This window comes from Pelophylax lessonae, assembly GCF_965119305.1.
Source record: "Pelophylax lessonae genome assembly, chromosome: 7".
Taxonomy (NCBI): domain Eukaryota; kingdom Metazoa; phylum Chordata; class Amphibia; order Anura; family Ranidae; genus Pelophylax; species Pelophylax lessonae.
Genome location: NC_138774.1, coordinates 61,308,322 through 61,331,856, shown reverse-complemented (window position 1 = coordinate 61,331,856; position 23,535 = coordinate 61,308,322). Strand labels below are relative to the sequence as shown.

At 47.2% G+C, this 23,535-nt stretch overlaps 1 protein-coding gene across 1 annotated transcript in view; it reads left to right on the top strand.

Moving 5' to 3' along the window:
• LOC309560038 (complement factor B-like) overlaps positions 1-23,535 on the top strand; it is a 131,524-nt gene that overhangs the window by 97,859 nt on the left and 10,130 nt on the right. Inside the window, exon 14 of the mRNA XM_082263541.1 lies at positions 20,571-20,650. Within this exon, the coding sequence (XP_082119667.1) occupies positions 20,571-20,650 (80 nt within the window). The remainder of the gene's footprint in view (positions 1-20,570; positions 20,651-23,535) is intronic.

Here is a 23,535-nt window from a genome sequence, read left to right as displayed (position 1 = left end):
ATGCCCTGTCACATGTCTCCTTGGCTTTTACGAGCAATCCCAGGATGCACTGCAGGAGTACCCTCCCACTGGGACTCACACAAAAGCCTATGTGTCACTGGCTGGGTTTCCTCCACTGTCCAACAGGCTCCCCAAATTGGATGCAGTGGGGACACTCCCTCAGACCCAGTGAATCACATCTGGAAACATGCAACAGGCAACCTAATAGATCAGGCTCCCCTGATAAGCAGAAGGAGCATAAGATGCTTTTACCTAGCACCTACCTAGGGGGGTGCTACATGTCTAACATGCAAAAATTTATATCTGATATAATAGCAAAAATATGGGATAGCAAGTCTGAAAATACTTGTCATACTAAAATGTATAAAAAAAACTGTCAATACCCTGTGCCTTGGGGAATATTTACACTAATGTGTTAACAATACTTTCTGCCACCATAAAAAAACAAAAAGTTTTAAATGCAAACGAGACTAACTAAAATACACTCTCTGGTAGCGCAATAATACACTTAAATATCTTATAGGTGCTCCTAACACACCAATATAAAGTGCCAATGTCCGTGATATTAAAATACTCATACATTTCTCTATATATTCATCAGTGATATCTTCATAAATTCATACGTTTTTCAGTTCCCCAATCAATATTCTTCCTTCAAATACACCACAATGGTTGTACAAATCATTGAATCCTCCACCACTTTGTGAGAAGTGTTCACCACTCCCCATAAGACACAACACTCCCCAGAGGTTATTGCCTCTCATTTTACTGATCGGCAAATAAAACATTCATAGTATCTCCTTCATGGTTACTGTTCCTTTAAGTCAATCCCATCAGTTTTCTGTATTTTTCCATATAATACTAGGATTCCGAGAAGAAAAAGTGGCCCACATAGCGTAATCCCATTTAAAATATTTTTAGTAAAATAAATGCTAAATGCACTCATAAAAAAAAAATTCTTTAAAAAGCCCATCAAGGACTTCCGGACATCGGCTCCGGGCAGACCAGCTTATAAAACCGATTTCTTCAGTCCGCACGAGCCATCTGACCCAACGGCCCGACCCCACGCCATTGGAGGACCTAGCAGGATGGACAAGTTCCTTCGCCCGAACGGCTCCGCCGCACCGCCGCAAATCGAGCCTGCGGCTTCATCTACGGCCTACACGGAGGCCATCATGGCGGACGCTGCTCCTTTGACTCAGCCGGCTCACCAAGGTCAGTCCCCCCCCGCCCATGCCTGAGGCCCAAATTGCATCTCTGGCCCAGGCAGTGGCCAGCCTGCTTTCGCCCACCATCACAGAGGCAGTGGATAAGGCGATAGCCCTGGGGATGGCTCAGCTGCAGAGGGAACTGGGAGACCACACACGTAGGCTGCAGGAGCTGGAGCATAGACTCTCAGATGTGGAGGATGAGCTCCAAGGTTCATTCTTGATGGACCAGCAAGCCAGGCAGACCCAGCGCTATCTATTGGACAAGCTGGACGATCTAGAGAACCGATCTCGGAGGAATAACCTCCGGATCATAGGCCTCCCTGAATCGTATGGTGCAGAAACGTTAATGGACCTGACCACTACCCGCATCCCCCTGGCACTGGGGATCCATGCAACGTGCACTGCTGAGAGAGCCCATCGTTCGGGGGTCCCATCAAATGACAGAAAAACACCCCGCCCTGTCATAGTGCAGTACCTAAATTACATGGACCGACAAAATATCCTCAAATCGTTTAGGAACTCTAAATCGTTCCAAGTTGATGACCACAAGCTGTTGGTCTTTGCAGACTACTCAAAAGAGGTTACCAAACGCAGAAAGGCCTTTCAGCCATTATGCCAAGCTCTTTACCGCAAAGCTATTAAGTTTACCTTAGCTTATCCTGCTACTTTACGTTTAAACGATTTATCAGGGGAACAAAAGTCTTTCACACACCCTGAGGAAGCCATGCATTTTCTTGACCGCCACTTCAATATCCAGGTGGAGCCACCAACGACCCCATCTCCCCAGCGCCCCCAGGGGGCGAGAGAACAACGGAGTCCACGGAAAGATCCGACGAAGAGGCAACGCACCAATGGACCGTCGTCTGGACGCAGGAACCGTTGAGTGACCCCATGCACCGGCTGGTGCGGGCCGCTCTTTTTTTTCTTTTTCTCCAGAAGGAGACCTCTGCTCTGGTGTCACCACACTCCAGTGACATCTACCCTTTTCCGCATCTGGGCAGTGACTGAGTAATAAGCTGCTCCTGAGGCCCTAAGATACATGGAACTCTATCCCGAACCTCGGCGGCCTGGCTGCCCCCTCTCATGGTTCTGAGCACTTTCACTGCCCTGAAGGTATAGGTAATAGCATAGGTTATGTGATCACTGATTCTATTTATCTGCCTTCTGATGGTGTTGTTTCATGTTATGGATTAATATTTTTACCAGTTATCTGTTACTATGTGTTTACAGCGTTATTGTGACCTGGGCCACGGCCTTATTCCTGGTTTCTGGAATTGGTGTCTCTTTTGGGTCATGTGGAGTCGACTTTTACAACGATCTCATTACCTAATTCGGACACAGACTGTAGAAACCCGGTAACGCTGTCCGTCCACGTGCTCTGTTGCATGAGGAAAAAAGCGAAGTTTACCCCCTGTCCCTTCTCCTGACCCTAGCCCCCGGTGGGCTACTAGTTGCCCTGCCCCCCTCCTTTACCTTGCCAGATATGCTGCCCTTACCGGGCTTCCTGCTATTTTTTGTTACCCATAAGCTGCTTTCTACTATGCACCGTCTCAGTCCTCATACTGCTCTCATAGGCTTCACGGCTCAATCCAGTTTTTATGATCCCCCATGACCATTGTCTCGTGGAACGTCAAAGGACTTAGGTCACCACACAAACGAATGGCCGTCCTCAGACACCTGAAACGTCTGCGGGCGGACATTGCGATACTGCAGGAGTCCCATTTAGAGGAGAAGGACTTCCACAGAATGCAAAAGCTCTGGGTGGGACAGGTTTTTGGTTCACCAGTGGTGAAAGGGAAATCGGGGGTTCTGATCTTAATCCACAAGAATTACAAAGCCACGATCCATGCCAAACACTTTGACGGGGAAGGACGCATTGCCATACTGCATCTCATTGATGGGGTGCAGGAGTGGGTGGTGGCGGGTGTTTACGCACCCACCGCCCCCTCGGTTTCCTTTTTCCAAGCATTGACCAGTACCCTGGCGCCTTTCCTTCATTTACCATTACTAGTGACCGGTGACTTTAACCAGCTCATGCAACCCTCTGAAGACAGATCACGGGCCACGGGGTCCACATTCTCTAAGAACACCTACCACTCCCCATTATTGCTTAACATGGCGGACAGCTTACACCTTACTGACACGTGGCGTTTGTCGAACCCTACCGGCAGAGAATTCACGTTTTATTCCCACCCCCACAATACTCTCACGAGGATAGACTACGCATTCGCCAATTCCAAATTGCTCCCGTACACTAGCTCACCAAAAATCCACGATATCGCTATTTCAGACCACGCTCCCATATCCATTGATATCTCTATACATGTATCTGCCCCATCTTTCAAACACTGGAGATTTCCCTCCTACTTGGCCAAAGACCCCGGGATTGCCACCCTTTTGGGGGAAGTATGGGCTGATTTTGTCGACATCAATGACACTCCTTCCACCTCCCCGACACTTCTATGGGAAACGGGCAAAGCAGTCATGAGAGGGCGCATCATAGCGTACGCATCGGCATACAAAAAGAAAGTGGCCAAAGCTTACACGGATGCCAGCGCCTCCCTAAGAAAAGCACAGGCCGATCTTAATATGGTCAACTCCCCGCCTAAAAGGCAAAGGCAAACTTTGATACATGGGCTGACAATAGAGAGAGGCTCTGCAAATCTCACCTGGACTGGAAGTTCCACACCTTTGGGAATAAACCCGGGAAGCTGATGGCCTCTTTGTGCCGCGGACCCTTTGAACCTACACTTGTAAATTCCCTCAGGGGTGCGGATGGTCGGCTTGTAGAGTCTCCCACCGAAGTCAACACGGTATTTGCGGACTTTTATAAATCACTGTACGGATTTGAACCGTGCGATGACGCTACAGCTACGCGGTGATTGTCATCTATGGAACTCCCCACGGTATCCCCGTCTCAATTAGACGCCCTTAATTCTCCTATAACCATTGAGGAAGTGCGGAAAACCGTTCTAGGTTTGTCACCAGGGAAATCCCCTGGCCCCGACGGGTACACCCCAGAGTTCTATAAATTGACCATAGACCACCTAGCTCCCACTCTACAACGCGTTTTTAACCACATTATGTCAGGCCACCCATATATGCCGACTGGCTACCGAGCACACATTAAGCTGATTTATAAAAAAGGAAAGGATCCGAAGGACCTGGGTTCATATAAGCTCATCTCGTTATTGAATGTTGACTCGAAGTTGCTCTCCAAAATTGTCGTGGACAGATTAGCATCTATTCTCCCATCCCTTATACACCCAGCCCAAGCAGGATTTGTCAAATGACGTTCAGCAGCCGCCAACATTAGAAAGGTTATAACTGCCCTGGAAGTAACCAAAACAAACCCTGACAACACAGCTGCAATCATCACTTTAGACGCCGAAAAGGCCTTCGATAATGTCAATATACAGTGGCTAGACAAAGTACTGATACGCTTTGGCTTTTCCGGTGCTTTTTTACACACGATCAGAACTATGTACGCATCCCCAGAGGCTCAGGTGGTCATAGCGGGTCAAATCTCGCAACCTTTTAAATTGTACAAGGGTACCAGACAGGGGTGCCCTCTGTCGCCCCTGTTGCTTAATCTGGCCCTGGAACCATTGTCCAGATACATGCTGCACCACCCTGGGCTACGGGGGATCAAGGTGGGTCGAGAGGAAATCCGTACGGCAATGTTTGCAGACGATGTTCTCATATTCACTGCGGACCCTGGCCACGATCTCCCACTTATCCAGGACATGTTTGCAGAATATAGATTATGTTCAGGCCTGCGTATAAACTTCACCAAAAGCGAAATCCTCCCACTAAATACGACTCATACTCCGCAATGGGCTTCATCTTCCCTCCTTCGGGTTAACACAAGTCATATCACCTATCTGGGCATTAAAATAGAAAGATTCTCCTCCTCCTTATACCGTCTAAATTTTACACCGGTTATCAATAAAATGTGCGCAGAACTTAAGACGTGGACGAATTTACCCCTCTCCTTTATCGGTCGGTGTCACCTGTACAAAATGGCCACCTTCCCCAAACTCCTTTACCCTCTCCAAACTTTACCACTTCTCCTGAAACATGTAGATGTCACCAGGCTGCACAAAGCCGTCTCCTCATTCCTATGTGTAGCGGTGTTTAATATGCCTGAAAGATGATTGTTTGACATTTGAGAGGAACTCGGCTCCATCTAGTGGCCAAAACGACACACTGCAGCTACTATGGAATTTCTTGTGATGTGATTTTCCTTTCAGGAAGTTGAGAGACTTCATCATCCATAGTGCTCTTGGACTACCAGGATGCACTGCTTCACCGCACAGCCTTCTGGGGGAAGCTTTATAAAGGAAGGGAGGAGCCAGGCTCAGTCTCTTGGGAGAGACACAGTGAGACAAGCAGGAAGCCAGCGCTGTGGGCTGATGCTGCATGCTAGGCCGAAGCCTCTGGGCCTGAAGTGACGACGCTGAAACGTTCCATGCAAAGCAAGAGACCCTTCCCAGAGGTCCCATCGCTGTTTGCAGAGACCGGAGCCATCCACCCCAAACACCTCGCGCGGCTGGGGACAGAGAACAGAGACTAAGACAGCCGTGGAGAGTTCTAAGGGAAAATCCTGTTGGTGAGAGGGCACTTGCCCAAACCTGACTTTATCTACCAAAAGAAGTAACGTTATCCACAGATAGCTATAGTGTAACAGAAGGTGATAAACCCCGGGGTAGATCAGCATACTCTCTCAGGAGATTCATAGACAAACAATAATATCTGTAAAGGAGTCGCCAGAGGCCCATCTCTCTCACAGAAGTTATTGCTCAGCTACACAGATACCCTGTGGTGACAACCAACAGCTCACTGCTCTTTTTCTCTCTCTTGATCTTCATTCCTAATGCGGATTACAAATATATCTGCGCAGTTATCTTGCTAGCGAAGATTCAAGAAGAAGAAAGAAGAGGACTTTGGGGAAGGGACTCAGATAGGCCTATCTATCTTGTACTGTGTCTAGCATCAATGAGGGAGTAGTGTGGGATATTTCTTTTATCTTTTTAAAGCCGATTTAAGTAACCCTTTAAAATAACCGTATTTCATTGTATCTCACTTGCTTAATTTGATATACAGTAAATTAAGCTTTGGTTAATTACAATCCTGTGTGCTGTTCCATTGTGTCACCCAGAAAGACTACCATTGAAGAAGGTAATAAGTCACTGTTGCATATTGAAGTATTGTAGTCCAATCTGTGTATCCATTTGAAGGTCCAGTCCTATTCTGGTCAGTTGTGCCTGAGGAGGGATCGAGCCAGTTCTATAGGGTTGTTAGGCAGGGTGTAGACCCAATAACATAATCAGCAGCTCCTGCGGGGGTGGTGCTACACGTGGGGGCTCGTCCGGGATCTCTACAGTCCTGCAACACAACCCTCTCAGCCACAGAATCCCCCTCAACGCAGAAATGGATCCTACCGCTGCAGCCGAGTGGAGCAGGGAAGAGAATGTCGTAGTGGAAAATGGCCTGGTGGTTGAAATCAAGGGAGAGGTCTGGACTGAGGAAAAACTCCTCCCAGTTTTAAGGGCACTGTCCACAGACAGGAAATTCTGGGTGACTGACATAAAGACAGACACCACCGTTCCACACACGTATGCATTGTGTGAGTGGAGGAAGGGGGTCCCCGATTACTTTAAGGGAACCAGTGTAAAGACTACTGACCAAACAGAACTTTTTTTAATACATCCAGAAGTCCTTACTGAAGGTCCCTCATCCACCACTCCTGGGGGATCCAGCAAAGAAAAAGGTGTCCAAGAAGGAAGTCCAGAGTCACCACCTTTGTCTACCTTTAGCTCAGAACTGTGTGCTGTTCTCGGGGAAATCGTAGCAAAATGTAGTAAGGACTCCCCAAACTATCTGATGACTGGATATAGGAAGCTCAGGACATTCTCTGGGAAACAGCCTGTGCCTTCAACAGAAGATGGGTTTGAAGAGTGGTTAGATACCGCCACTCAGGCTTTGGAAGAGTGGGAGGTACCAGAACAGCATAAGAAACAGAGAATCACAGAAAGTTTAAGGGGACCTGCACTAGAGGCCGTACGTAATCTCAAGCTAAGCAAAAAGAACTGTACTGCACAGGATTATCTAGACATTCTACAAGATGTATTTGGTCGGACGGAGAACGTGGCTGAACTTCTTTACCAGTTAGACCACTGTTACCAAGAAGAGGAAGAGAAGTTGTCCGAATTTATTAGACGCCTGGATAAGATCATCCACCAGATCCTGTTAAAGAAAGGGATAGACCCCCGGAAGGTAGATGAGACTCGTGCACGGCAGGTGCTGAGAGGGGCTCAACCTTTAGATCCCATTGCCATACTGTTGCGAACTCGTCAAGACGGTGGCATTCTAGAATACCCTGACCTGATTCGAATGGTCAGAGAGGAAGAGGTCATGTTGGACAACAAAAAGAAGAGTCGGCAGTTTGACTCAACTGCTCGAGTCAGAGTGATAAGTGTAGAAGAAGGTGATTCGCAAGTTGAACTCCTAAAGACCCAGGTGTCCCAGTTGATAGAAATGGTGTCTATCCTGACTAGTCAGGCATCCACTCTACCTAATGGGAACATATCAGAGAAGCCAGATGAACCTGCTAACCTTAGAGCAGATCCGGAACCGAGACCTACAAGATTGTTAACTTGTTTCAACTGTGGGGGAGTAGGTCATGTTAGAGGAGTATGTCCCAGCCCAGGAAAGGTTGTCTCAAAACCTCGCAAGCCAGCGGAAAACTTCAGAGGGCCCCCGGTGAAGGAGTCAACCGGGTGCCCGCCAGTTTCAAGGGACTCCAGGAGGCTCACTGGTTCAGGGAAACTGAGTCAGGGAGTAAGATCTAGGTACAACGCCCCTCGTTCTATACTCCAGGCTACTGGGGGGAGGAAAATCAATGCACGCCGTGCCCAGCGGGGACTGAATCCAAGAAAAAAAAGAAAGAAGAAAAGAGCTTGGGTGCAGAGAACTGAATCAGACAACAAGGCCACTTCAAGAGAATTCCCAACTAACTTGGTCGGGCCTTCCCCTGTAGTCTCCGTCCAGGTAGAAGGAATTTACACAAGAGCCCTCCTCGACACTGGGGCCCAAGTGACTCTTCTGTATAGAGACTTCTATGATAAACACCTTACCCATCTACCTCTGCAGAAGTTGGAAGATCTGGAGATATGGGGTATCGGGACTCAAAGTTTTCCCTATGACGGGTATCTGCCAATCAAGTTGACCTTTGACCCATCAGTGGCTGGTGAAGCTGAAACCTTTGACACCCTAGCGGTGGTCTGTCCTCGTCCGCCAGGGGCCAACAAAAGCTCTCTCATTGTAGGGACCAACACTGACCTAGTAAGGCGCCTCCTGACACAACTGGTCCAGGGACAGGATTCTCCAGCGCCAAGGATTCACCCCATGCTACGGCAGGCCTATCAACGACTAGTATTGGAGCAAGAGACTCCTGCAGAAGGAGTTGGAAGACTCTGGAAGTTGGACAGAACAGAAAAGGTCTTGCAGCCAGGAGAGGTGGCTTGTCTGAAAGCTTCAGTTAAACTCACATGGAAACAGCCTGGCCCTTTTATCATCTTTGAATCAGGTCCACAGGAAGAGGAGAGAGGGATAGAAGTAATCCCTGAAGTGATCCCTTTGAAGGTGTTACAGAAAAACCGTGGAAGGGTTTTAGTGAGTGTCAGAAACACCTCTACTACACCGGTGAAGGTACCGGCCAGATTGCTGTTGGGCCAAGTTAACCCGGCTACCCCAGTTGTCCCATCTGATCTTAAAGAGGAGGGAAGTGGTGAAGTTGTCATAGAAGAGCTCTGCTCTGGAAGCGCTGCCCTCCCACCGGAATGGGTGAAGAGGGCCAAGGCACAACTTGCTCGATGGCGAGGAATATTTTCTAAGGATGAGTTTGACGTGGGCTGCGCCAGGAGTGCCACTCATAAGATCCGCCTGAGTGAGGACAAACCTTTCCGAGAAAGAGTCCGGCGAGTTCCCTTGGGTGACTTAGAAGATCTACGTCAGCAGCTGGCGGAACTCAAGAAGACTGGGGTTATTCGAGAATCCAGGAGCCCATATGCTTCTCCGATAGTGGTAGTCCGGAAGAAAAACGGATCTTTGAGGCTTTGTATCGACTACCGAACACTGAACAGAAGAACCATCCCAGACCAGTATACCACTCCTCGAATTGAAGACGCCCTACAGAGCCTGTCAGGGGCGAAGTGGTTCAGTGTGATGGACTTAAAGAGTGGGTACTATCAGATCCCCATGCACCCTGAAGACCGGGAGAAGACAGCCTTCATAACCCCCGTGGGGTTCTTTGAGTTCAATCGCATGCCGCAGGGGTTGTCAGGAGCCCCTGTTACTTTCCAGAGGCTGATGGAAAGGACTGTTGGGGATATGAATTTGATAGAGGTACTGGTATACTTGGATGATGTTATCGTGTTTGGCAGGACTTTGGAAGAACACGAGGAGAGGTTGGAAAAGGTCCTGAAGAGGCTACACGAAGAAGGCCTGAAACTTTCTCACATCGTGTCTGCAGAAGGGGTAGCCACCGACCCGGACAAGCTGGATGCTGTCTCCTCCTGGCCGAGACCTACAAATGTGACCGAACTTCGGTCGTTCCTGGGCTTTTGCTCCTATAACAGGAGGTTTGTGGAGGGGTTCGCCAAGATTGCCCGACCCCTCAATGAGCTACTAAAGAACGAGGAAGATGACGTTCCTGAACTGGTCAAGCCGACGAAGTCCACCATGGGACCCCGGAAGGCTAAGGAATCCATCCAGGATCAGTGGACCCCAGAATGTGAAGGGGCTTTCATTCAGCTGAAAAAGAATCTAACCACTGCCCCTGTGTTGGCCTATGCAGACCCCATGAAACCATATGAACTGCATGTCGATGCCAGCCGAGATGGGCTGGGTGGGGTACTCTACCAGGAACATGAGGGTCACTTGCGACCTGTCGCCTACGTGAGCAGGAGTCTACTACCTGCTGAAAGGAATTATCCTACCCACAAACTTGAATTCTTGGCCTTGAAGTGGGCAGTGGTTGACAAATTGAAAGATTACCTGTACGGAGCTGAATTCATTGTCAAGACGGATAATAATCCCCTTACCTATCTGTTGACTACAGCCAAGCTGGATGCCACAGGACACAGATGGTTGGCTGCCCTCTCTAGCTTCAACTTCAGCCTGAAGTATCGGCCAGGAATCGGGAACAGGGATGCAGATGCCCTATCCAGACGGTTGCATGCACCACACGAACCTGATGAAGAATGGACCCATTTGGCTCCAGAAGGGGTGCGTGCCCTATATCAGGGAACTGAACTTCGATCCAGAGGAGGATCAAGAGCCGAAGAGATTGGGGTTTCGGCTGTCGGGGTACCCAAATACTGTTGAAGGGGAAGATTTACCCCGGCTATCCAAAAGGGACTTGAGGAAGGAGCAGCTGGAAGACCCTCTGGGAAAACTTCTTTTGGAAGCCTTGGAGATCCAGCGCCCTGAGTTGCTTCTAACCGATTCTCCTCAGGGGGCCCGCCTGTTGCATAGAGAGTGGACCCGGTTACAGATCCGAGAAGGGGTGGCCTACCGAAGAGGCCCATCTGAAGATCTGGAGGAGAAGTGGCAACTGTTCTTACCAGCTAAATACAGGGAGAGAGTTCTGGCTGCTCTTCATGATAATCATGGCCATCTGGGACCTGAAAGAACTTTTCAGCTTGTCAGAGACAGGTTCTACTGGCCCTGTATGAGGGCCGAAGTTGAAGGATACTGTCATTCTTGTGTCCGATGTATACAAAGGAAGACTCTGCCACGTCAAGCAGCCCCAATGGGCCATCTGCAAAGCCAGGGACCCATGGAACTGGTGTGCATTGATTTCCTTTGCCTAGAGCCTGATCTGAGTGGCCAAGGGAATGTCCTTGTGATAACAGACCATTTTACCAGATACGCCCAAGCATTCCCAACAAAGGATCAGAAGGCCTCAACGGTAGCCAAAGTTCTTGTAGAAAAGTTCTTTGTACACTATGGGTTACCACAACGCCTCCATTCAGATCAGGGAAGAGACTTTGAAAGCAGACTGATCAAGAGACTGTTAGATCTGTTAGGCATCCAAAAGACTAGAACTACTCCCTACCATCCACAAGGGGATGCCCAGCCGGAAAGATTTAACAGGACTCTTTTGGACATGTTGGGGACTTTGAGCTCAGAGAAGAAACAGCATTGGGGCAAACATGTAGCTGCCATTGTGCATGCCTACAACAGTACTGTCAGTGATGCTACTGGATATTCCCCTTATCGTCTAATGTTTGGACGAGAGGCTCGGTTGCCAGTGGATTTGGCCTTTGGCATCTCGCCCGATCACACCTCTTCAGCATCGCACAAGGGATATGTGGACCGACTGCGGAAGAGTCTGAAATCGGCCTATGATAAAGCTCAGGCCACATCTGATCAACGTGGACTGAGGAATAAAAGGAATTTCGACTTAAAAGTTCGGATCCAAGACTTGCAACCCGGGGACAGGGTATTGTTGAGGAACTTGGGTGTCCCGGGAAAACACAAGTTGGCAGACCGCTGGAAATCCCAACCTTATGTTATCTGCAAGCAACTACCAAACCTCCCTGTGTATCAAATTCGGCCTGAAGGAAGTGTGGGCCCATTGAAGACTTGGCATAGGAACCATCTACTGCCTCTCTCTGAAGCAGTTCGCATGCCTCCTGTCGTAGATTCGCCAGATACCCCTTCGACCTCCCGCCTATCCAGACCAGTCACCAGATCTCAGTCGACACTCCCAGATGTGAGGGAGGGAAATTCTTCATCTGAAGATCTGGAAGATGAAGAGGAGGTACCTGACTGGATGTGGTCATCTCAGTTACCAGAACCCACACCTGCCTCCCTGTCTTCATCCGAATTGGCTGAAAGAGGAACCCTTCGGGCAGAAGCCCCCGAATTCATACCTTTTCACATGCTTCCAGAAGAAGTAGTTGATGATGAAGATCCTGAGGAGGAGGTTGCACCTTTCTCTGAAGAAGAACTGACCGCTCTTGAAACATCAGATTCCTGTGTGTTGGAACATGAGGAGGAGGACATTGAAGAATCCCCAGAAGTGGCTGGTCCTAGTACCTCTGAGATCGTGCCTCCCAAAGAACAGAGGGACAGGAGAGTCATTCACCCACCCAAAAGACTGACCTATGACCAATTGGGTGAATGCTCGGAAGAAGCTATCTTTACTTCCAAACGATCTCTTGATCAGCCTAGTTCTTCCACCGCAGATTTGGTGGAGGACAACCCTAGCTCACCCCCAGGCACATCTGTACAAGCCACCCAAGTGTCGGGGGTCTGTGAACAGAATTACCTTCCCTCCCCTGACAATTGGTGGGAGGTTCCTATGTCGAACCTGTGTTGTAATATGCAGTTGTTGAGTTTGAATTCTGCTTATGAAAAGGAAGATAATTCCCTGTTATGCATATGTTAATGTTTTTGTTGTGTACTGCCAACATATGCACTGGAGTACATGCTGTTGTCCTCTTTGGGGACCAAAGTTTCTTAAGTGGGGGGAGTGTGTAGCGGTGTTTAATATGCCTGAAAGATGATTGTTTGACATTTGAGAGGAACTCGGCTCCATCTAGTGGCCAAAACGACACACTGCAGCTACTATGGAATTTCTTGTGATGTGATTTTCCTTTCAGGAAGTTGAGAGACTTCATCATCCATAGTGCTCTTGGACTACCAGGATGCACTGCTTCACCGCACAGCCTTCTGGGGGAAGCTTTATAAAGGAAGGGAGGAGCCAGGCTCAGTCTCTTGGGAGAGACACAGTGAGACAAGCAGGAAGCCAGCGCTGTGGGCTGATGCTGCATGCTAGGCCGAAGCCTCTGGGCCTGAAGTGACGACGCTGAAACGTTCCATGCAAAGCAAGAGACCCTTCCCAGAGGTCCCATCGCTGTTTGCAGAGACCGGAGCCATCCACCCCAAACACCTCGCGCGGCTGGGGACAGAGAACAGAGACTAAGACAGCCGTGGAGAGTTCTAAGGGAAAATCCTGTTGGTGAGAGGGCACTTGCCCAAACCTGACTTTATCTACCAAAAGAAGTAACGTTATCCACAGATAGCTATAGTGTAACAGAAGGTGATAAACCCCGGGGTAGATCAGCATACTCTCTCAGGAGATTCATAGACAAACAATAATATCTGTAAAGGAGTCGCCAGAGGCCCATCTCTCTCACAGAAGTTATTGCTCAGCTACACAGATACCCTGTGGTGACAACCAACAGCTCACTGCTCTTTTTCTCTCTCTTGATCTTCATTCCTAATGCGGATTACAAATATATCTGCGCAGTTATCTTGCTAGCGAAGATTCAAGAAGAAGAAAGAAGAGGACTTTGGGGAAGGGACTCAGATAGGCCTATCTATCTTGTACTGTGTCTAGCATCAATGAGGGAGTAGTGTGGGATATTTCTTTTATCTTTTTAAAGCCGATTTAAGTAACCCTTTAAAATAACCGTATTTCATTGTATCTCACTTGCTTAATTTGATATACAGTAAATTAAGCTTTGGTTAATTACAATCCTGTGTGCTGTTCCATTGTGTCACCCAGAAAGACTACCATTGAAGAAGGTAATAAGTCACTGTTGCATATTGAAGTATTGTAGTCCAATCTGTGTATCCATTTGAAGGTCCAGTCCTATTCTGGTCAGTTGTGCCTGAGGAGGGATCGAGCCAGTTCTATAGGGTTGTTAGGCAGGGTGTAGACCCAATAACATAATCAGCAGCTCCTGCGGGGGTGGTGCTACATATGGAACGGGAAACGCTCTAGAATATCGTTGGCCAAATTGCACTTAAATAAACGGGAAGGGGGCGTGGATCTACCCGATACTCGATTGTATAATGTGGTCTGCCTCGTGAGGAACTGTATGGACTGGTTGAGCCGTGAATCCAGATATACTAATTATGCCTTAGACTCAGAATTAGCCGCTCCCTGGAACCTAGTGGCGCTGCTGCACTGTGGAACGGCGAATCTTCCAGTGTCGCTGCGCGGCAACTTGTTGCTCAGGGATACTGTGATGGCTTGGAGGGACTTGAGGAGACGTTGTAAGTTGCCTCAGCGCCTCTCCAGGTGTTTGCCTATCTGTAACCATCCTATGTTCCCGCAGGCCCAGCAGTGCTCCGCTTACGGGGATTGGACTAGGCGAGGTGTTACTAGATTTGCTCAATTGTTTGATGAAGGTTCGGGTATGCCTCTCCCTTTCGATACTTTTTCTACTCGATTCAATCTGCCGAAGGGTCATTACTTATACTATAGACAATGCCTTAGTTTCGTGGACTCCATCTGCCAAACACCCCAAAAACGCTTTGCCACCTCGCTACTGGATACGTGGATACAGCAGGGTAAACATAAGATTTCCCACCTATACAAACCCTTACTTATTGCATTCTCCCAAACCGTCTCGAACCAAGTGGCGAAACCATGGAATGCTATACTCCACTCTGATACAGCACACCAACGCATATTATCCGGGTATCTCACCACCCGCCGCTTCATCACAAACGAGTTCTGGAGGGAACAACAATTTAAAATTATGCATAGAGCTTATTTCCCACACATACGGTGGTCCACAGATGTTTCCCATCACTTTTGCACGCTGTGCAGATGCCAATTTCCTTCATTGCTCCATAAACTCTGGATGTGCCCCCCAATCTCCTCCTTTTGGGACAAGGTTCTACGGTATATATCGAAAACCACGGGTCTAATGCTACCAAAGGACATCTACCTACTGCTGTTTGGTGACCCCTCCTTGCCTAGCTTTCACAAAACCAAACACTCCCGGAGTCTCTTGTCCAATAACAAGCCCTGGATACTCTCCTGCCTCATGATAGCTCGCAGGCTGATCCTTAAGCGGTGGTTGGAGCCCTCTCCTCCCTCTCCCCCTCCCTTACCCCCCCCCCTCCTTTGAACCCACCGCCTCCCTTCCTTAACCCCAAAAATATAGAAAATAGCATTATTTGTTTGATGTTGTTGATCCTTTCGGTCACGGAGATTGTCGTTATATTGTCTCTGGAGTTCTCACGCGAATTTGCATATTTGTGTTTCATGACCGATTGTCATATACTATGTAACCATATCACTGGTTCATTGTTTGGTTGTAATATACTTCTGCTGTAATGCTTTGAACTTCAATAAAAGCTTATATAAAAAAAAAAAGCCCATCAAAAAATATCACCGTCAGATGTGCCCAGAATATGATAACTGAAGAAGAATGTGTCTCCCCAAACCGCCGAGTCCTCCATGCCTGACGCACTTACAGCAAAAAGTCTGACGTCACATCCGGTTGCCATGAAGTCCTGCCGACGTGTTTTGTCACTTCCTACTTCCTCTGAGGGTGATTTTTAGTTACTCTTTTTTGTATTTACTCAAAAATTCATGATTGAGTGTCACATTGTAAGTTATTTTAACCACTTGCTGACTGCAATACGTATATAGTCGTTGAAGTTTGCAAGTAGTTTACCGGTGTTATTACTGAAGTCATCATAACCCTGGCTTTCCCACAAAATTGCCACTGGATTGCTCTCAGAAGTGGCGGGAGAAGACAACCCTGTAAAAGGAACAGTATTTGTATATGGGACTTTAAAGGTAGCCACCATTAATCCCAAATGGAAAAAGTCTGTGTTCAAAATTGATATAAAAATACAAAATGTATTAATAACAACATAATGTGTTTAAAACTAACACATCAATAGTGTATACAAAAAATGCTGTAAGACATATTCCTAGACCACAAGAACCCGTTAGCATGCCAGGATCTGGTGTATCACACAGAAACGGCGACGACCTCCCATGTTCGGGCCGAATTGGATTCTGGTGTGGGGATAACAATGGATCGTTACGCGTTTTGCTTTGCAGCTTCCTCAGGAGATCCTATTGGTGCCAGACTCAAGGGGGAGGACAAAAGGCACCAAAAACCAAAAAAGTCCTATATACATATACGGTTCCTTTTACATACTTACTAATTGGATGTGGTGCCACATAATACAGGTTCACGTCTCTACATTGTTTACATAGAAGACAACCCTGTCGCTCGCTGGTGTTTCGCAGGTTCACCATTTTTACCGATACCAAACTGTAAAAGAGGGAAGCGCACGCAGACCTCGGATGATAACGTTTTATTGAAGGACAATACAATACAATAAAGTTGCACTCACTCCTAGCAGGACAAGCACATCAGCATCTATACGGTAGCTTCCAGCTCCTCCCGTCCCTCCAGGGTAATCTCCGGACTCGTCTGTTGCGGCGGACACCACTCTAGCCTGCTCTCAGCCACTTCCTGCTTCTGGCCCCCCCAACCGGATTACAACTTGCAAGTGTGCCTGTGTACCCGCCCGCCGCCATTCACCGCTGGATAGGCTGGCCTGAGCCTCGGCCGAGGCTATACGCAGTGTGGGGCTATGGAGTGAAGGGATCCAAGGGGATGCGATACCTTCTGCTGGTTGCTATGGACAACGTGTTTTGGAGGCGGAGCCTCCTTCTTCAAGTCCCACCCTGCGTATAGCCTCGGCCGAGGCTCAGGCCAGCCTATCCAGTGGTGAATGACGGCGGGTGGGTGCGCAGGCGCACTTGCAAGTTGTAATCCGGTTGGGGGGGCCAGAAGCAGGAAGTGGCTTAAAGCGGGCTAGAGCGGCGTCCGCCGCAACAGACGAGTCCGGAGATTACCCTGGAGGGACGGGAGGAGCTGGAAGCTACCGTATAGATGCTGATGTGCTTGTCCTGCTAGGTTTAAAATGTGAGTGCAACTTTATTGTATTGTATTGTCCTTCAATAAAACGTTATCATCCGAGGTCTGAGTGCACTTCCCTCTTTTACAGTTTGGTATCTGCTATTTGTCCGCCACCCAGTGGAGCACCAGAGGAGCTGCAGCGACCTGGATATACTTTATTTTAACACACAAACTGTCACAAGTAGGGATTGGACTCAGGATCAGCGCCAATGACTGGTGAAGTATACTCTCAAATACATGTTGGAGCCTGATATGTATATGATGTGAGGGATTAGCTCGGTGGTAGACGTGTATGACCCCTTGGGGGTGTGTTTTCACAAGCAGATAGCCGAGAAGTGCTTGCAAACAATAGTTTGGTTTATTAATGCATTTTTCTTCACCCTACTGCAAGCGTCAAAACCAGCAAAAAAATAAAAATAAAAGACAAAATAAATCCTTGCCTCTGTGGGCGGCTACCTTCTCACACTGGAACCTACCTAAGAGTCTGTCCCCAACCTACTGTTGGGCAGACTTTGCTGATCCTACAGCAGACCATCAATAGTTCATTTATAATCTCTTCACACAGCAAACAGTTCATTTAACATGTCCCTTTTCCTCTTCATATGGAACATGTCCCTTTGTTTTCTCTCCACATAGAAAAACAGTCCATGTCCTCACCTTTGAGAAGTCTTCAGTCTTACTTGATTTCCCTCCTTAGCGCACATCACTTCAGGGGGTCTTCTCCCGTGCTCACCAGCTTGTCGGGAGGCACTCATCTGTCTGTCCTCCTCTCCCAGCCCACACGGCGACAGGAGGCAGCAGTCCTTCTCCCAGGCTTCCTCAGCGTCGGGAGGCACACATCTGTCTGTCCTCCTCTCCCAGCCCACATGGCGACAGGAGGCAGCAATCCATAGACTTCCTCTGGACAAATTATAGAGGCCTTCATTTCCTCATTCCCAACAGCTGAAGGCCTTTCAACTTCCTTAGACAGTTCTGGCTACCTCTGCAGCCGACACCCTATAGTAATTGGTGATTTATCTAATTCAGGTGGAAGTGTAGCTCCTGTCTGTGACTACATTCACAGATTTACCTGACTTCCTGTCATATACCCCCCCCCTCTTGTTTCAACCCTAGGGTTGGGACACAGTTTTCCAGGCACGCATGTGTCAGGCACTTCTCTTGACTCTCACTGATAAGCCTCCTAGTATCCTCAAGCTTCCGGATGAAACTGTTTCTGTCATCTTCATTGACAGATTTCTCATAAATGCCACACAGTTTGTCTCTCATCTCATATACACATTCTTCAACTGCATTTTTGGCATCATTTTGCTCCTTCTCGTTTCTGTCATCTTCATTGACAGATTTCTCATAAATGTCAGACAGCTTGTCCCTCATAACCGTCTGTCCAATCCACCATGGAGGACCGTGATCCATAGGCAACTCAATTTTGCTAGTCTTAAAGTCTTCAACATTGTTAAGACGCCTCTCTCTGCAATCAACAAATGATTTCCACAACACTTTGAGAACCTCTGCTTCACTTAGCTTTGTTCCAAGAAATGTCTGTACTTAATCAACTTTCCTTCCATCATCATATGGGTCAAAGGCAACAACACAGTTGAACCCAGCGATCTGGGTGGTATCCATTATAAACCTCCTCTCTGCATCAGTGAAGAAGCATGGAACTGCAACACATTCTTTTACAGGTTTCTTCAATGCACTTTCTGCTGAACTATTTGACCGCTCAAGGTCACCTAGTTCCTTTTCTCTATCTGAACTCCACATGGAATGCATCTCAAGATCACGATCAAACTTCTGCCACCCATCTTTCACCAGTTCCATTTTGGAAACACTCCCTGAAAGGCACTTATTCATTTGCTTCACGTTTTCACCAACAGACCTAGCCCTCTCCACTAGGTGGTGTTTGCTTTTTTCTCCCAGATTTATATCACTTGCTTTAGTTTTCTCCGCTTTAGTTTTCTCCACTAGGTTTTCAGCCTGAACTGAGAAATCATCATATTTGTTACACAGCACCTTTGTTTGCTGAAGCTCTAATGATACATTTTCCAAGGCTTGAAGTTTTTGAAGGAACGGTTTATTCCAAAGGGGTGATTCAAGCCACATGTCATCACATTTCTGAGGCTCACTCAGGACAGACCCCAAAACACTGATCCTTTTAAAAACTGCATCAGGCACACTATCCCCTCTTTGGGACAGATCCTCTGTTGCCTGTAATTCCTCTTCCAGTTCCTGCAACGGAATCTTCATCTCTTCTACTTGCTGTTCTAAGGCTCGCTTAGACTCTTCTAGCTCCTGAACGCTTTTCACAAAATAAATCCTTGCCTCTGTGGGCGGCTACCTTCTCACACTGGAACCTACCTAAGAGTCTGTCCCCAACCTACTGTTGGGCAGACTTTGCTGATCCTAAAGCAGACCATCAATAGTTCATTTATAATCTCTTCACACAGCAAACAGTTCATTTAACATGTCCCTTTTCCTCTTCATATGGAACATGTCCCTTTTGTTTTCTCTCCACATAGAAAAACAGTCCATGTCCTCACCTTTGAGAAGTCTTCAGTCTTACTTGATTTCCCCTTCACACAGGAAATGTCCATTGGTTTCTTTTCACCTAGAAACGATCCAAGACCTCACTTCGAGTAGTCTTCACACTTGTTTACCCTCCTTAGCGCACATCACTTCAGGGGGTCTTCTCCCATGCTCACCAGCTTGTCGGGAGGCACTCATCTGTCTGTCCTCCTCTCCCAGCCCACACGGCGACAGGAGGCAGCAGTCCTTCTCCCAGGCTTCCTCAGCGTCGGGAGGCACACATCTGTCTGTCCTCCTCTCCCAGCCCACACGGCGACAGGAGGCAGCAATCCATAGACTTCCTCTGGACAAATTATAGAGGCCTTCATTTCCTCATTCCCAACAGCTGAAGGCCTTTCAACTTCCTTAGACAGTTCTGGCTACCTCTGCAGCCGACACCCTATAGTAATTGGTGATTTGTCTAACCCAGGTGGAAGTATAGCTCCTGTCTGTGACTACATTCACAGATTTACCTGACTTCCTGTCACAATGGGTTCTCACCGTTTTTACCGGCGCACCCGAGAAACAATCCAAAGGTGCAGCCGGCTGGTCACAGAGGTGAACAGAGACCAGATTTGTCTCTGATCACCTCTATGGCCTTGGAGAACCGGAGCGGAGTCATGACACAAGTAAAAACATTTTTTTTTAAAGCAAAAGATTAAAATATTTTTATTGATCTTTTGCTTTTAAAGGTAAAGGAGAGATTTGGGATCATTTTGATCCCAGATCTCTTTATAAAGAGGACCTGTCATCCTTATTCCTATTACAAGGGATGTTTACATTGTAATACCGTGGGACACAAAAAAATTGCAACAATCACCATTTTATTTCCTAGGGTCTCAGCTAAAAAAATATATAAAATGTTTGGGAGTTACAAGTAATTTTCTAGCAAAAAATACTGATCTAAACTTGTAAACAAAAAGTGCCAGAAATGGCTTGGTCTTCAAGTGGAATTTACTTGAAAAATTGATGGAAATTTGCACATTTTACCAAAGAATATAAGCAATGAAAGCATTTCAAAATGATTTTCTTTTTACAGGCCTATTTGCCTTCCATGTACAAGTGGAACATCTTGGGCATTAAAACAACGGAACAAGGCTGTGTCTTGCAAGGATCATGGTAAGTGTGCAATTATTCCAGGGAGTGTAACAATGTGTAAAGTGAAAAAATAACAAACGTGTAGTGCAACCCCCAAAAGAGCCGTAGATTGAGATGGCCTCAACCTTCTCAAAAACCCCTAGCCTCTCTGACATACCCAGCTGAGTACAGGAGCACTAGGTCTCACAAAGAACAGACAGCAAACCTAGTACTCAGCAATAAGTCTATTTGGAAAGAATAGACATTAGATCAATCAATTAAAGCAAACTTCTTATATTGATGCCTATTAATGGTTAAACAATGTAACAGGGCAGCCATAAGAGAAAAGGACATTAAATGACAGAGATGGCAGTGCACTTAGAATACAGAGCAGTTAACCAAACCATGTAGCCTAAAATGTAACCAGCCTCACAGGTCAGTTTAAACAGTAACACTGTTACCCCGAGTTTAACAATGAACAATAGTATAATTTCAGGTATGTCTAAACCACTAGCGCTACACTGCTCAATGGTACAAGGGTGGCTTTACTAGGCCTAAAGTGGAAGGTCACCATTTTGGCCCACGTGACCTAAAGTGGGTAACAGGAGGTGGTATGTGGGTAGATTTAGTAAAACAGGGACAGTCCTTAAAGTGGGGTTCCACCAAAAAGTGGAAGCTCCACTTATCTGCTTCCCCCCCCCCCTTCGGCTCCACAAGTTCGCCCCCCCCCCGCGCGTTTACTCCGCCACCGGCCCAGTTAAAATGCGCAGCTCACTTCGCGCATGTGCAGTAGGGAACCGGCTGTGAAGCTGAAAGGCTTCACTGCTGGTTTCCCTTACCACGAATAGCGGTGGCAGTACCCGAGAGCCAATATGAAAATAGGCTGGGGTGCTTACATCACAGGATCACTGGACAGGTAAATGTCCTAATATGAAATGTCAGCAACTACAGTATTTGTAGCTACTGACTTTTCATTTTTTCGTAGGCGGGGGGCCAAACTCCGTTTTAAGATAATTCTTCTGCCAGCTAACATTGTGGCCCTTCGAAGTGTTGATGCACTTTAAGACTATATAATGAGTCTGCATCCAGTTAGTGTCCACTAAAGAACTAGTATAGTCTTTAGCTCAGTTGTAAGATAGGCAAGAGAAACAAAGATTGAAAATGTCAAGGTCTTACCTTGCCTTCATGTTGGCTTCCATCTTGGACATGTGCAGACTTCTGTATTTTATAAACTCTGTTAAAATCATCATTTGCCTGCTGCCTAGGCATTGCTCAGTGTTGATGTTGCACACCTGACTATATATACATCACCTGTTGGCCAGCAGTTCCTTTCCCTTGTGTGTGTGCTCCAAGGCGCATTACTGATCGCAATCTTTCATCGTGTTCCTCCGTGCATGACCTGGCTTGGCTGGCGACTTTTCTGGCTCTCGATTCAGCATCGGCAGAAGATACGACATCGGCAGACAACCGGGCTTCGGCAGACTACCCGCCTCTGGACTTGACCCCTGGCTTGAATGACTGCCCGGTTCTACACTCAATCCTGGCTTGGATGACCACCCGCTTTGGACTTGAGCCCGGCTGTTCCTGATTTCGCTCCTCGCTCTTGCTGTTAATTTTTTTGTTGTTGCACTAATGAACTGCTTTATTTTACTTGCATCTTCGTGTGGTCTGGTTTCCTGGCACCCTGACAGAAAATAGTAAAGTCAAATGTAAGGGCGGTTCAGGGAAACAGTAATATCTTGAACAAGGGTTCAGTATGAAGGCCTACTGCCTGCTGTCTGTACCTGGGCTAAGTGTATTTGTGGAAGGTATAGTAATTAGTTAGTCTCTGGATAACTCAGTTCCTGCCCAACAGTGCAGATAGCTGGTTGACAACCCTCTCACCAGTCCTGCGGCACATCGCTGGTAGCAGAGGTAGCAGGTCTCTTTCTAAGTCTCTGGTGAACAGCACTGGGGATGATTAGTAGTCTCTCTACCTCTTTCTCTCAAGGACCGTCCTGCAGCAGTGAAACAGATGGTGTGGCTGTACTCTGCTCTCTGGTAACGATGGCACAGGATACAGGTTCTTCCCTTAGCTGGGATCCCTGAACAGCTGGATGCGCTGCCCAAGAGATTCACACTCTCTCTCATCCCAGTGCCAACTGCCCTGAACTCTCTCAAGCAGTCTGGTATCATCCCCCCCACCCTCCCCTAGAGTCCTATGACTCCTTGGAAAATGTTCAGTAGTTTAATGTGTTGAACACGTGATCAGGCCTGATGAAGTTGCTGATCTTCAGAAGAGGAAAACATGGACAATTCTAATCTTCTGGCTTCCTGCAACACAACAACCCAACTTTAAAATAGATATGCCATAGTATGTCAAACCTCAACTGACTCCAGTTATAATTAAAATGATTAAAAAGTACAGGCCCACAAAGACAAGTTGAGTAAACGCTGGTAACTTTTGTACATAGGTCCTCCAGAGAAAGATAAATTCTCTGATGAGTCTAGCCTCATCTGACTCTAGATATAATCCAAAAGTTAAACAGAACAGATCAAAGTAGACCAGTGGGATAATCACAGGTGACATACTGTATGTACATGTGTTCTCAAGAGAAAGATGAAGCCTCTGATGAGTCTTCAATGTCTTGAACTTACATCCTGGAACAGTGCTTGAAGATGTTGGGTCAAAAGGTGGAAAAGCTTGCAAGGTCCTTTAGAGGTGGATGTAGGATAGTTTCTCTAGTTGGTTGGATGGACTTCTTGACAAGTCCATGTTTAAGAGGCTGTGTCTCCACCTTTGTTCTTGCACAATGGCTGGTATTAATGACTCTGATGGGTTTCTTAGAACTTTCACTATTAGCAAGGTTATTAGTGTGATGTTTGAGCTGTCAGCTTCATCAGTTTGGATTTTAATGGTCGTGTTTGTAGCTAATATGCAACTTAGG